Below are 13,317 nucleotides of genomic sequence, written 5' to 3' on the forward strand. Positions count from 1 at the left end.
CTTTCTAGGCCAAAGAATATTATAGAAAATGACTTCCTTTAAGATGTCCATCATAGCCAGCACCTACCATGATGGGAGATCACGGGACCCTCCATTACCTCCTGTTTGACCGCCACTGTGAACATAAAAATCAACTCTGTTTTTCTAACGAGCAGAAATAGTCCGGAATGCACTGTAAGAAATGTACACATCTGTAGCCTGTTCTTTGAAAACATGGCTAGTCACATGACTGGTCACATGACTGTGACCTTAGAAGGGCTCCTATTAGCATGTACTGGTTCCCTGTTTTTCCACAAGCCTGTTTTAAAGTTAATGTTGGGATGCCGTCCTAACTCTGAAATGATATAAAAAGACCACATATGCAATACTGTACATTCTGCTACCTAGAACTAGTGGTCGCAATCGTACCAGGCTCTGGTTTCTCGATCACACGGGTCAGGAGTTGTGTCTGGTTCTTCTGCCTGCAGATCTCCTGCAGTCTGGTCACAGCTGTGGAGGGGTGCATAGGAGGGAGAATGTGTATTTTCTATATTGTAAATTATTTGGCTACTTTATATTTTATTTTATATTTGTTATTAGTATTAGTTAGTCTTGTACCTTTAGTATAGTTAGACCACATATTTAAGTTTTAAGATTCCTATATGTTTAATGTATGCACCTTCCTGCCAAAGTACATTTCTTGTCAGGGCAAACTTTCATGGCGAATAAAACCCTTTCTGATTCTGAGAACAAGAGTCGAGGTTAAGTATTGTTCTCCTGATATTGGTTCGCCTGCCAATTAAAATATTTACAAGCGCACCTTTTTCAAAGAGCATCAGTCTGATCTCTTTGAAGTCTGCAGGGTCCAGGTGTACTTTCTGAAAAACAAACAGAACATAAACAGAGCTGGAACGTACAGCTCATCCAGACAGCACTACACAACACTCCCACAAATCTCTTCTTACCTGGAGCGTTCCAGGTTCATCGTGGTTCTCCTCCTCCACCTGCTTGGCCACCTGCATCAGCAGCATGGACTGTTCTGCTGGGCCCCGGCCCGCCAACAGCCCCTTGAAGTGCCAAGGGTATCGCAGAGTCTGAAGAGAGGTGCGGCGGGGGTTACTCACGATGAGGGTTTTGTGAGTGAGGAGGAAATGAATCGTGCGGGCGTGCGTACGCACTTACCAGGTACATCTGCCGATGTCTGTACTTCAGGACATGGTTAATGATGAGGTCACGGTTAAGTCTGCTCTTGCATGACACACACAGGTAGAACGGATCCTGGCCCTCACTGAGGCATTCTATCACAGCACAGAGACCTGGACACACACACACACACACGTCTGTCAGTGGGTCGTAAGGATAACATTTACGGGATGAAATATGTGAATACTTTTATACTGTTTGGAATGCTCTGAATATAATAAACAATGTTTGATCTTTACCCTGCTATATTAAGCTCATGAGAACATAACCCTTGGTCAGCTGAAACATGTCCAGGTCGTAATGTTGCTTGTATCATTGATAAACTATCATTAAGCTGTTTGCTTATGCCTGGCATAGCCATAAGTTAGTTCTTTGTAAGGTGCTACTTGGAAATGCCTGTGACACTCGTGTAGGTCAGAGGTCACTATACTACCAAAGTGTATGAAGCCATGCAACTTTGAACAAGGAATAGGAGGAGCATCAAGGCCATTTCTAGAAGCCCTATCTGAAGACCTTAACAGAAGCTATTGTGGTGGAATCTTTATTATTGGGCAGGGTGGCAACCGGTAGGGGGCTCAGGATGGGTCTTGCCCCTAAGGATAAGGTCGAGGGCCTATGAAGCAGACAGGGAACCTACGCAGTAAGAATTGCACTCAGTACCAGGATCAAACCAGAACAGGGAAGATGTCTAGAGGGGAATTGGTTTGGCAACCTAAGGATGGGAAAGAGTGTGTGTTTTGAGTAGTGTGGCCTGTTATGAGGGAAGAACTTGCATAACAAGGAGGATGCTAGGATACTTAATTAGCTATAAGTTCCCTAAAGGACCAAAGTCATGTCTCAAAAGTGACAGGTCATGCTGACCTGAGCCAGAAGCAGGAGAGATGGAGGAATGGGAGAAACTGGTTGGGATGAGGTGACTGGGGGTGAATGGGAGAAACTGGTTGGGTTGAGGTGACTGGGGGTAAATGGGAGAAACTGGTTGGGATGAGGTGACTGGGGGTGAATGAGAGAAACTGGTTGGGATGAGGTGACTGGGGGTGAATGGGAGTTGAAGATACAGATGAGGACATAGAAAGGGGGGCTATTAAGTGGAGAGGTGCTTTTCCAGTAAGAGAGAAGTTCATCAAAAACTTTATCAGCCAGATGATGCGTACGCAGTTTTGGGGTGGATAGGAACAGGTTAAAGAACCTTCCAGAAGGTTCTAGACGATTGTGAAATATTGAGACACAGGGCAGGGGGATTGTTCTCATATCAGGCTATATAGGAGGATGTCCGCAGGAAGTTGATTGTCCTTTTTCTGTATCCTGTGTATGCTGCATCTGCCTTGCTGAATAAACCATCAAGCCACCTTGCCTTGAAAGATATCCTGTCTTCCGACTATTTTTGAGAATCCTTCTGGAAGACGTCTCTTCTACAACACTATCTAGCATGCAGTGTCCTTTTTCTGTGCTTGCGAAGGCTATGCTAATCCTCTCATATCCTCCTTTATTGTGATACCATTTAATTCCCTTGATTTCCTGTATTCTTTGTCCAGTCTTCTGAGATACTCAACTTGAGTGTATCAGACACCTGCACCTTACATATATGTAATACATCCGTTGATTTTGTCTTGAACTTGTACTTGGCTATTCACTTCATTGACTTAGTACCAAATTGCTGTGAAGGTACCATCTAATAGGTCTTCAGTTGCATTAATAATAGTGCAGCCCTGCATTTCCACTTCACTGGTTTCTCAGGGAGCGTGGGTCTGCAATTTAGCATAAATTAAACTGATAACAGCTGTGGAATGGAAACTGAGACACTTTCTAGAAGCGCTTCCTTATCTTCTGGGAATAGAGGAGCACTAATCTCAAGGTTGTGATGTTTTTGCAACCAATGATTAAAGGCCACTCGTAATCTGAACAGGCGGTAGAACTCCTCTGCATATCCCTCCCATAACACAAAATTAGACCTTCACCTAGAATAGAAAAAACTCTCGAGCCAGAGACCACAACTGTGAGTTGAGGAAAGGAAGGAAACTAAGTAGCTGCCCCTCAGATGAACTGTGAACAGTACTCACCGACCACAGCTTCAGTCCGCCTGCTCTGTACGTAGTCTCTTATGTGCTTGGCAGCCCGGAGGGAGTTTTCTGTCAAAGCAACAAAAAACATTGTTTTACATCCTGTTTTACATCCTGTTTTGACGAACAACAGTTCCTCATTACTAACGTTATACACCAGGTGTCCAATTTGTGCGTGTTTGGTTTCACCTGTGGCCCCGCATGGTCGCCTCCCATCCAGGTTGGATCCTGAGAAGGTTTCCTCCAGTTCTGCCTCACACACACCTGACAGAGTGAGAAGCAAAGATGCATTAGCACAGACAAAGATACACAAAGTATGTGTTACCGTGGCAGCATCCAAGTGTTAACTCACGAGTTTCTGTGCTAGTCAAGTCTTGCACATCAGGAGAGAACTGGACTCGGTCTGCATACAAACAGTCTAGAAGAGAACCACACCAACAAGGCCAGGTTACGTTAGGCTCAAGAAGTCTAGCCTAACCACAAGCACGTCTGTAAGATGGATTTCTGTCAGAAGGCAGGCCAAGGATGCACAACAAGGAAAAGGGTTGACTTGGTTTATTAGCACGAGCTCGGATCATGTGACCGTCCATGGCAGTGTGGTCAGCATGAGTGAAGAACATGTCTCTCAGATGGCCTTTATGTATGGCCGGACAGTACAGATATAGTAACCACAAAACATTCCCTTAATGGCACAAATTCCACGAATGATGCACATTGGAAATGGCACACAGGTGATAGTCATAACTCAGAATGTAAAAAATAAATAAAAAATGGTTTGGCTACACAGGGTGGAGGAGTACGCAGAGGTTAGTAACGTTTACACGGCTCAAGAAGCTACATTAAGCATATAATGTTAGCGCATGCTCTGTAGCGGGTGTTAGCCAGGGGTTGCCGTTAGCAACGGTGGTAGGAGTTTACCCTGATATTCAGGGAGAGGCGTTTCTCCAGGTTGGTCTGGAACTCCTCCACAAGCGCCTTTCAGCTCCTGCTTGATGAAGACTGGAGAGAGATTCCCACCGTTTAGCTTCAAAAATGTGTGATATCCACATATCCTAACCCCTTCGTTTGTGTTTGTCATGTATAAGACAGACTACTGCTTATTTGGCAGTTGACACCTTTTCTGATCCCACTCCAGCTTTCAGAGTTGTAGTTTTTGGATGACTGTGTTGGACATAGCGCAGAGGAAATTACCAGTGCAAAAACAGCGTCAAAGGAAACGACCAACCGACTTTAGAAAAAAACAGAAACCTAAGAAGGGAACATTTGCGGTCACACTTCGTTTGGGGTAGAGGGTTGAAGTTGTCAAGACGTGAGTATGGGGACTTGTTTAGGCTTTAGAGCCTTCAGGCCTTCAGGCTTTTTTCAATCCACATAAAGTAGGGTCTTGAAGGCTCCATATTAAGGGGAAACAGGTGCTACCAGCTATAATCAATGAATAGAAGAGAACCAATATCACACCTTTGCTGTGAAGCCTCCCTCCATAAAAATAAAATATAAAATATTTGATTAAACCCTTGTCTAAGAAAGACAGTGACTGTGGGAGTGTCTCACCTGGTGAGTGTGGGAGTGTCTCACCTGGTGAGTGTGGGAGTGTCTCACCTGGTGAGTGTGGGAGTGTCTCACCTGGTGAGTGTGGGAGTGTCTCACCTGGTGAGTGTGGGAGTGTCTCACCTGGTGAGTGTGGGAGTGTCTCACCTGGTGAGTGTGGGAGTGTCTCACCTGGTGAGTGTGGGAGTGTTTCACCTGGTGAGTGTGGGAGTGTCTCACCTGGTGAGTGTGGGAGTGTCTCACCTGGTGAGTGTGGGGGTGTCGGTGCTCCTTGTGTGTTCTGGGGGTTCTGGGTAGTGGCAGGCTGCAGGACAGCTTCCTCCCCTTCTACCCTCTGACCGGACCAGGGTGGATCCTGGGCAGGTTCCTCTCTTTCTAACTTCTGACCGGACCAGGGTGGATCCTGGGCAGGTTCCTCTCTTTCTAACTTCTGACCGGACCGGGGTGGATCCTTAGCAGGTTCCAATGGTTCTCTCTCAGCTGTCTGGAAGCTGTGGTCACTCTCAGACTGGCTGTGGGTCATATCTCTGAGGTGTACTGTTCCCATCACATAAGCCTCCCAACCTGCCAATGGAACCACACAAATCACAAACGAAACTGGTACGATCACTCAACTTGGAAATGTGTGTGTGTGTGTGTGTGTTAGTGTGGAAAATCTGAAGACACTGTGTGCACAAATAGTCAGGATGCCGGATTAATACAAATGATTTATTCTAGACCATAAAGTACGTAACAGCGCTCGGTGATCGATCCACTGGAGGACACGTTACATAAATGTTGTTCAGCCGACTGATCAGGATCCTAACACATACCATGTACTCGCTGGGAATTAGATTATTGTTGCTGGCTTTCCTCCAGGTACACTCTGGGCACTTTAGTGGACCATGTCGTTTAACGACATGCTCTTCTGGTTCTACCCATTGGCTCTTATTTGCTTTTCACAATGTATGCTTCATGTTTTGGCTACCGACATTGTTTTTGGGGGCCATCTCGTTGTTTATGATCATTGACCTATGCACCTTTTGCTCTTTCTTGTAAGTCGCTTTGGATGCAAGCGTCCGCTAAATGACTAAATGTAATGTCTTATATACACTCACAGCATCTGGTCATTCTAAACAGCAGTTAATTATTATGAACGTCAGTCACATCCTCCTACACAAGGATCTCCTGGACTAGAGAAGAGACATGCATCTGTTTTCAGTCTCTTCCCATCATTGTCTCACTCCTAAAACAATACAATCATAGTTGAAACAGCACAGCCTCAGAACCTGCTGTCCCAAAGCTCCTTCCCCCCAGGTGATAAGAACTCTCATGCTGCGATTCTCTCCATGTCAGGAAGTCATAAAACTCCAGGAGATGATCATCCAAAATGGTTACCAGACATTTGTGGGGTCATCACCCTCAGATATACTTAAGACAGACAACCATTATAAACAATCCCCCAACAGTTCCTAAGACTTAACAACCTCTCCACCTTCTACAAACTTAATTATCTCCCCTTCCTGCAAACATCATAAGAAACATGCTGGAACAACAACTTATCATTTAACCACATTTAAAACATTAATTTTACACGTATCCTAAAATTCGATTACAGTGTGTGTGTGTGTGTGTGCGTGCCCGGACTCACTCTGCTGGTGTCTTATTTCAGGGGGTAGGCGTAAAGACCTGTGGCTTGGCTCTTTATGGATGATCTGTAGCATGTCCAGAGCTGCACACACAAAAACATCATTATATACTGTGGTGGATGAAGTTTGCTCTTCAGAAGGAAAAAAACTCAAAGATAGAGTCGAGGACGGAATATCTTTCAAAGTCAAGTTGGCTTGATGGTTTATTCAGCACGGCAACAGTAGTACATGTAAGATACTGTAGTGGGAAATTGATTATGGGACAGCGAGGCAAACCAGGGAGGGTTACACCAGGTCAGACGTTGGGGCCTAAAATGGCTGACTACTATCTGCGCAGTTAATAAACTATGCGCAGTTAATAAACTCCACTCTCAACTGGGTTTAACCAGAAACAAAGTGAAGTATGATGGGAGAAGAGGTTTGGCAAACTAAGTATGAGAAAGGAAATTGTATCCTTAGAAAAATAGGCCGTTGTTGCTCAACAGTGTATGGTAGACTCGTTCAACTGAAGAGGCCCTGTCAGAAAGGAAGGAGTGAGACAGGTTGCAGCGAGTGGGAGCAAATCATCTATGAACTTAGTCTTAAGGGACTACAGTCATGCATCCGAAGTGGTAGGTTCGGCCAGAACCGAGAGAGATGGAGGATGTAGGAATGGTTTAAGCATGTTGGGGTGAACTGGGGTTGAGATGAAGAGAGGACATGGGAAGTGAAGTAGAGGGGGCTTTTCCAGTAAGAGAGAAGTTGATCAACATTATAAGAGCCAGAGGATGCACATGCAGTTGTGGGGTGGTTAGGAACTGGTTAAAGAACCTTCTAGAAGGTTATGTCATTATATCAGGCAGGGAGGGGAATTGTGCCTCACATCTGTCTATATAATGAGATGTCCAAGGAAATGTGGTTGTCTTTTCCTGTATGTGTTTGTGAATGCACATCTGCCTTGCCGAAATAAACCATCGAGCTGCCTTGAGCTGTTGAAAGATATTTTGCCTTCGATTACTTTTTTCTACTACCTTCTATGGACATCTGTTTTCTACAATAACAACAATACAAAAAGCAAATCACATTTCTCCGGACATCCCATTATATAGACAGATATGAGGAACAATCCCCCAGTCCTGCCAGATACTATTCCACAACCTTCTAGAAGTTTTAGAAGGTTTTTCCCACAGTTTGACCAAGGCCAACTTGTCCTTAACAACCCCAATCATGCGGCTCGTAAAGTGTTGATGAACTCCTCTAAATGTTCTACTTTCTCCTCAAACCTCAGTTCACGCCAATCTCAATCTTAACACACGCCACCACTTAACCAGCCCTCCGTCTACCATTTCTCCCTCTCTGACTGGGTCAGCCTGACCTGAACTTTTTAAGGTACGACTCCAGGAACAAGGGGGTATTCTTAGCTCTTATGTCCTCATTTCTGAACGATCCCAGCTGCTTCACCCCTGGAACCCCACTAGTTCACTGTTCAGAAGCCTTGTTGACTGTCTAGCAAGCCTTTGTTATATAACTCTTACCCATAACAACCTCACTATTTGAGATACACACACACACGCTAATCTCACGACTGCCAAGCAGGGTTGCCCCCAGCCCTTAACACGCATTCCGGTTCTCACAGTGTAGCTGGGTGGGCTTCACGTACCTTGATGGAACGGTGCAGACTTCACACGCTCATACCACACGTTGTCCAGTCGAATCACCTACTCATCACAACACAAACCATCGCAAAACACAACACAAAGTTAGTGCAGCTCAATGCGTCTGGATTTATTTCTCAATAGATCCATGGCTCCACATTCCAGAACCTGCTCGTGTTTGTGGTTAGTTTTGAAGACCAATAATCATCTTGCTTAATGGTCTTCTTGCTTATACACGACGCTGCCGTGTTCCAGAGCTGTGTTTTTGAACTTTGAAGATTGAGACCTAGATACAAATAAAATCCACAATATTACCTGGGCATCTAGATCTAGACTGGCCTCCAGAGGGGTGAGTTGCCAGGCGATAAATCTGATGATGTCAGGCAAAAGAGGCAACTGACATGCCTTCTCCACCCAAGCCAGGAAATCCGGATGCTGCATCCTCTGTACGTACACACACACACGCGCAGCAGCTTTTATTGGGAGGCCCAAATGGGAACGTACAAAAGGTACTTCCGTCCAGTGTTTCCCCTACCATTATATAATGACTTATTTTGGGATCTGGCGCTATATACATTATTTAAAAATAAAATTGAACAAAATTAACTTTGCGGGGGGTGCCGTTGGGGGGCGGGGCACCCCCCGCAAAGTTAATTTTGTTCAATTTTATTTTTAAATAATGTATATAGCGCCAGATCCCAAAATAAGTCATTTAAGGTTACCTTACCTATAAAACAGGTATATAGCTTGCTGTTTTATTAAACAAACTAAATGGCCTTATGTTATTTATCTTATTTACACGACGGCATGTCATTTGTGTCCCGTCCCCCCCGCCCAAAACCTGGAAACACTGCCATGGTCACATGATGTAACTCACGATGTAGCAGTACTGGTGTCCCACGGTGACGATGTGTTCACAGATGTGTCTGCTGGAGAGCGTCACAGCACAGCTGACACATATGAAGAACGTGTCCTGTGATATGCCTCTACATTCCATCACAGAGTCCAGCCCTGAAAACACACATGCACAACTCCACTAAAACACTACTACAAAAAAAACGTTTAAAAAAAAACTGACAAATGATAAATCCACACACTGACCTATAATTGGTTCTTTGTCGTGCAGGGCTTTCACTTCCAGGTACTTAGACAGGTTGCTGGGACCAACAACTCTTTTACCTGTGAGTGACACACACATCAGCCAATCGCAAATCAGTACACCAGAGGGTGGACTCAGTCAGCCAATTCCAAATAAAGGCACTCACCTATGGCTGTGTTTGGGAGCAGGTGCACAGAAGGAACTCTGCGCAAGTGTGCTGTGCTGTCCTGGAGGTGTGCGTACAAAGAGGCAGGCGTCAGTGTGCGTGGCCGATCGTAGCCTTGTCCCAGAGGACGGGGAAGTTCGGTACATTCGGAGGAGGCACATTCAGGAAGCACCGGTTCCTCTGAACGCTCCCACCATTCTGGGCTTAGAGGAGTTTCCAACGGTTGCCATGGCGTTTGCGTGGCTGCGCTTGTGTCACCATGTCCCAGGCCAGCTGCTACAGAATCTGGACACGGCTGCAGCGTGGACAGGGTGGGAGTGATGCAGGAAGGGAGGAGGGCGGAGGCCAGTGGAAGGACAGAGGGCAGTGTATTTGATGTAGACAGGGAAACAGATGATGAAGTAGCAGGGGCAACTACTCTCACAGTGGGGGAGACAGGGAGGGGGGAGGTGAGGGGAGGACAAGGAAGAGGTTGAGGTTCCTGGTCTGTTACCAAAATCTTTGAGAAAGAGAGACAGACTGAAAGAGAGATAGAGAGAAAGATAGAAAGGGAAGTTAGCGGTGGGATACGAACAGGACGATCTTCACTGAAACCGTTGAGTACTACACCTCAGCTCACCTGGGATTTGAACCAGCAGCCTTCTGTTCTCATCCTCTCTCTCTGAGTCACACACACCAGCGGGAGAGGACACCGCAGGGATTGGTCCCTGATCACCGTGTGCTCTGTCTGGATTGGTCGAAAGAGCCGTCCGTCTCAGGTCCGGTGTTTTCATAGGCTGCTCACGGCTCCTGGTGATGGCTTTCAGTGTCCTCAGGGCTGAGAGAAACAAGACCATGGCTAACACGACACGTCCATCAGGTAACAGTCGCTAATACCCACGCCCTATGATATCCTAACTATTTATAAACCGCTACCGAACTGTGGTGGAATTCTGGTTAACTCTGATGACCATATGGCCAGCCAGGCTTACCTTCCTGCTCTGGAGCAGACACCAGCCGTTTGAACTCATCACCGTTGACCCGCACTTTCTAATTGGGAGAAAGAGAGAGGCACAAAGTGAGGACCACCAGGTTGTTGGACACTCGTATCTGTTTGTAATGGATCAAAGAGCTAGAAGAATGTGGGTTGAGCAAGAGAGAAAAACCTCCGTCCGTGACCTTCATGGTTTAAATCTTATCCAGTCAAGGGACAGGGAGTTCCAAGTGGGAGCAGGAAAAGATAAATCTTCCTCCACGACCAACTCCTTATTACTGATAAGACGTGAGACCTTGAAAATTCTGCAGATTGTGCCCCAGTGAACACGGCCCACAATGCACTCTGTGTTAAAAGTGACTCTACTACTGTCTACTGTGTATTCACCTGCATAACCAGGCCTGCATCTCTGTCAGCCTTCGCCAAGTAAGAGGCCATCTTGTTCAGCTTCTTCTCCAACTTGGTTGGGTGTGCAGTCCAGCCAGGATACCGCCACCTCTAAACACACACACACACACACACACACACACACACACAATTTAAGAACCCATAAAAGTTACTCTGTTGCTTTACAATCCATCAATCTTCATATTACAGTGTAATAGAAGTATTATTAATAGATATGATTAAGAGGATAAAAGGTGCCACATTGCTGCTAACATGTATTACAACTTTACTATTGTCTCTGTGTAAATTTACTCGGCCCATCTGCCGTTAGGTTGCTGTTGAGTAAGATATGGCTTGACTGTTGGAAACCTATTGTGGGCCTATAGTGTTACCCCGAAATAAGGGGAGCCAAACATAACTTGTTTAGTGTTTTTCAACAGCCAAGAACATCAAGTGATTTTCAGAAATGTCTGTAGATACTTAGTTTGTGCACCTGCACTGACAGTCCATTGGTATGTCTGAACCTATAAGAGAGCAAGTCACTGAGCTGTGCCCCAGACTCAGTGTAGGAGTTAGGGAGTCTCTCTGCTGGCAAACATAATATAACATATTAAATACATATTTTGATATTGTAACCTCTTTTATATCCTGGTTACACATGTGGGAATTCAATAGGTGGAGAAAAACATCCACATCAAGCCCTCCTGTTGAGAACACAACTAGAGCCCGACCGATAAAGGATTTTTAAGGCCGATACCGATATTTGGTGATTAAAAAATCTGATATTCCGATATAAAAAAATATTGTAACAGTAGTTATTTGTAGTTTACATTTATTCACTTTTAGCATAAGTTCTTATCCTGAGCGATTAAGTACAGGGACATTCCCCGAGGCAAGTAGGGTTGAGTGCCTTCCCAAAGACACAACGTCATTTGACATTGCCGGGAATCGAACCAGCAACTTTCTGATTAATAGCCCGATTCCCTAACTGCTCAGTCATCTGACTCCTGTTATTATTTCCTCACTAAAATAATATGTTAATGCAGTTTCTGATAAATAAAATGTATAAAAATACAAACTTAAGATATGAAACTTTAAGTCCTTTGAACAAAAACAAAAATTTATCGGCCATTATAAATGCCGATACCGATAGTTTGGAAATTGCCCAATATCGGCTGATAATATCGGCCAGCCGATATATCGGTCGGGCTCTAAACACAACCACTGATGGTAGCCAAGCACACACACATACCAGATAGGTGTATTGGTGACTGAAGTTAGTCATGTGACTGGTGCTGTCGTTCATCCTAACAGAGCACAGCTGACAGAAGAAGCACATTTTCTTCCTGTACGAGACTGCAACCACGAAGTCAATTCCTGGAGAACACAACCACAAAAAAAGTATGTGAAAACGCAATCGCAGAAGAGACAGTGGCCATGGTTTCATGGTTTCAAAACAGGCCCTACTTACCAACAACATGTGAAGTCCTGCGTGGACTTTTCTCAGAATTCAACAGCTGTGTTGATTTCCTGGAGCCAGAGGAGTGCGTCTCAGGGGCTTTCCGGGGACGGCTGCGTTTGCCCCGAGTCTTTAACCGCGCCGACGTGGAGACGGCTACAGCGGCAGAGAACATGGGTTGGGTTTCAGGCTTTAAATTATCCGGGGGGTCTGCAGCTGAATGATCAGAGGTGGCCGTGGTGACTGCAGGGTCTGGGTTAGCTGCAACCACCGGGTCTGGGTTAGCTGCAACCACCGGGTCTGGGTTAGCTGCAACCAGCGGGTCTGGGTTAGCTGCAACCAGCGGGTCTGGGTTAGCTGCAACCAGCGGGTCTGGGTTAGCTGCAACCAGCGGGTCTGGGTTGGCTGCTGTGTCTGGAGAGTCTGTAGTTGAAGTATCTGCGATGTGCGACGACTCTGCGTCGCTGCAGCGTGGCTGTGACGACTCTGCGGCGCTGCAGCGTGGCTGTGACGACTCTGCGGCGCTGCAGCGTGGCTGTGACGACTCTGCGGCGCTGCAGCGTGGCTGTGACGACTCTGCGGTGCTGCAGCGTGGCTGTGACGACTCTGCGGCGCTGCCCCGTGGCTGTGACGACTCTGTGGCGCTGCGGCGTGGCTGTGGCTCCAAGTCACCACAAGCCGCAGCCCGCCTCTCCATCACCTTGATAAAAACGCAGAACAACAATTACACATAAGAATCTGATTTATTGGCCAAGTATGTTGACACTATGGTGGGGTACACTGGTACAAATTGATTGGTGGTGTTCAATGATCGTGTTCAATGATCCTCTATTGATTCATCCTACATGTGTTAGGAGGCCTCTTTGGGACTATTGATGAAACAAAAGTTCTGTACGTCTTCAGTCACTTCTCAAGATGTAAAAACAGCACTGGAACTCAGCAGGGTTGATGCAAAGTGTTTTATTGGTTCTCAGGTAACAAAGATTGCCAATAGAACGTGAGCGTGATCCTGGGATCAGACTGAAGTTTTCTCCGGAAAATTTAACTTATATAGTCTTCTCCCCATTGTATGTTAATATGGTAAGATATTTGTTGGTTTCGTAGACATTAGGTAATCTTACAAAGCGGATCCCTTGTCTCAGGGGATTCAAAACAGGTACTTTCCTACATAGACACTTCTT

The 13,317-nt window shown here is 45.7% G+C and overlaps 1 protein-coding gene across 3 annotated transcripts in view; it reads right to left on the bottom strand.

Annotated features, from left to right (window-relative positions):
* The window catches only part of LOC136962038 (uncharacterized), a 33,125-nt gene that overhangs the window by 4,499 nt on the left and 15,309 nt on the right, over positions 1 to 13,317 (bottom strand). For 2 of the 3 annotated variants that reach the window (XM_067255637.1, XM_067255636.1), the window contains exons 42-62: positions 12,149 to 12,836; positions 11,930 to 12,054; positions 10,678 to 10,788; positions 10,289 to 10,346; positions 9,937 to 10,134; positions 9,318 to 9,836; positions 9,154 to 9,231; positions 8,930 to 9,063; positions 8,368 to 8,496; positions 8,058 to 8,115; positions 6,421 to 6,501; positions 5,034 to 5,354; positions 4,161 to 4,241; positions 3,595 to 3,660; positions 3,432 to 3,506; positions 3,243 to 3,311; positions 1,162 to 1,295; positions 945 to 1,073; positions 800 to 857; positions 409 to 489; positions 68 to 115 (exon numbers count right to left, since the gene is read on the bottom strand). In XM_067255637.1, the coding sequence (XP_067111738.1) occupies positions 68 to 115; positions 409 to 489; positions 800 to 857; positions 945 to 1,073; positions 1,162 to 1,295; positions 3,243 to 3,311; positions 3,432 to 3,506; positions 3,595 to 3,660; positions 4,161 to 4,241; positions 5,034 to 5,354; positions 6,421 to 6,501; positions 8,058 to 8,115; positions 8,368 to 8,496; positions 8,930 to 9,063; positions 9,154 to 9,231; positions 9,318 to 9,836; positions 9,937 to 10,134; positions 10,289 to 10,346; positions 10,678 to 10,788; positions 11,930 to 12,054; positions 12,149 to 12,836 (3,241 nt within the window). The remainder of the gene's footprint in view (positions 1 to 67; positions 116 to 408; positions 490 to 799; positions 858 to 944; positions 1,074 to 1,161; positions 1,296 to 3,242; positions 3,312 to 3,431; positions 3,507 to 3,594; positions 3,661 to 4,160; positions 4,242 to 5,033; positions 5,355 to 6,420; positions 6,502 to 8,057; positions 8,116 to 8,367; positions 8,497 to 8,929; positions 9,064 to 9,153; positions 9,232 to 9,317; positions 9,837 to 9,936; positions 10,135 to 10,288; positions 10,347 to 10,677; positions 10,789 to 11,929; positions 12,055 to 12,148; positions 12,837 to 13,317) is intronic. The other variant, XM_067255638.1, reaches the window with a different exon arrangement.

Source organism: Osmerus mordax, chromosome 18 (genome assembly GCF_038355195.1).
Source record: "Osmerus mordax isolate fOsmMor3 chromosome 18, fOsmMor3.pri, whole genome shotgun sequence".
Lineage (NCBI taxonomy): Eukaryota > Metazoa > Chordata > Actinopteri > Osmeriformes > Osmeridae > Osmerus > Osmerus mordax.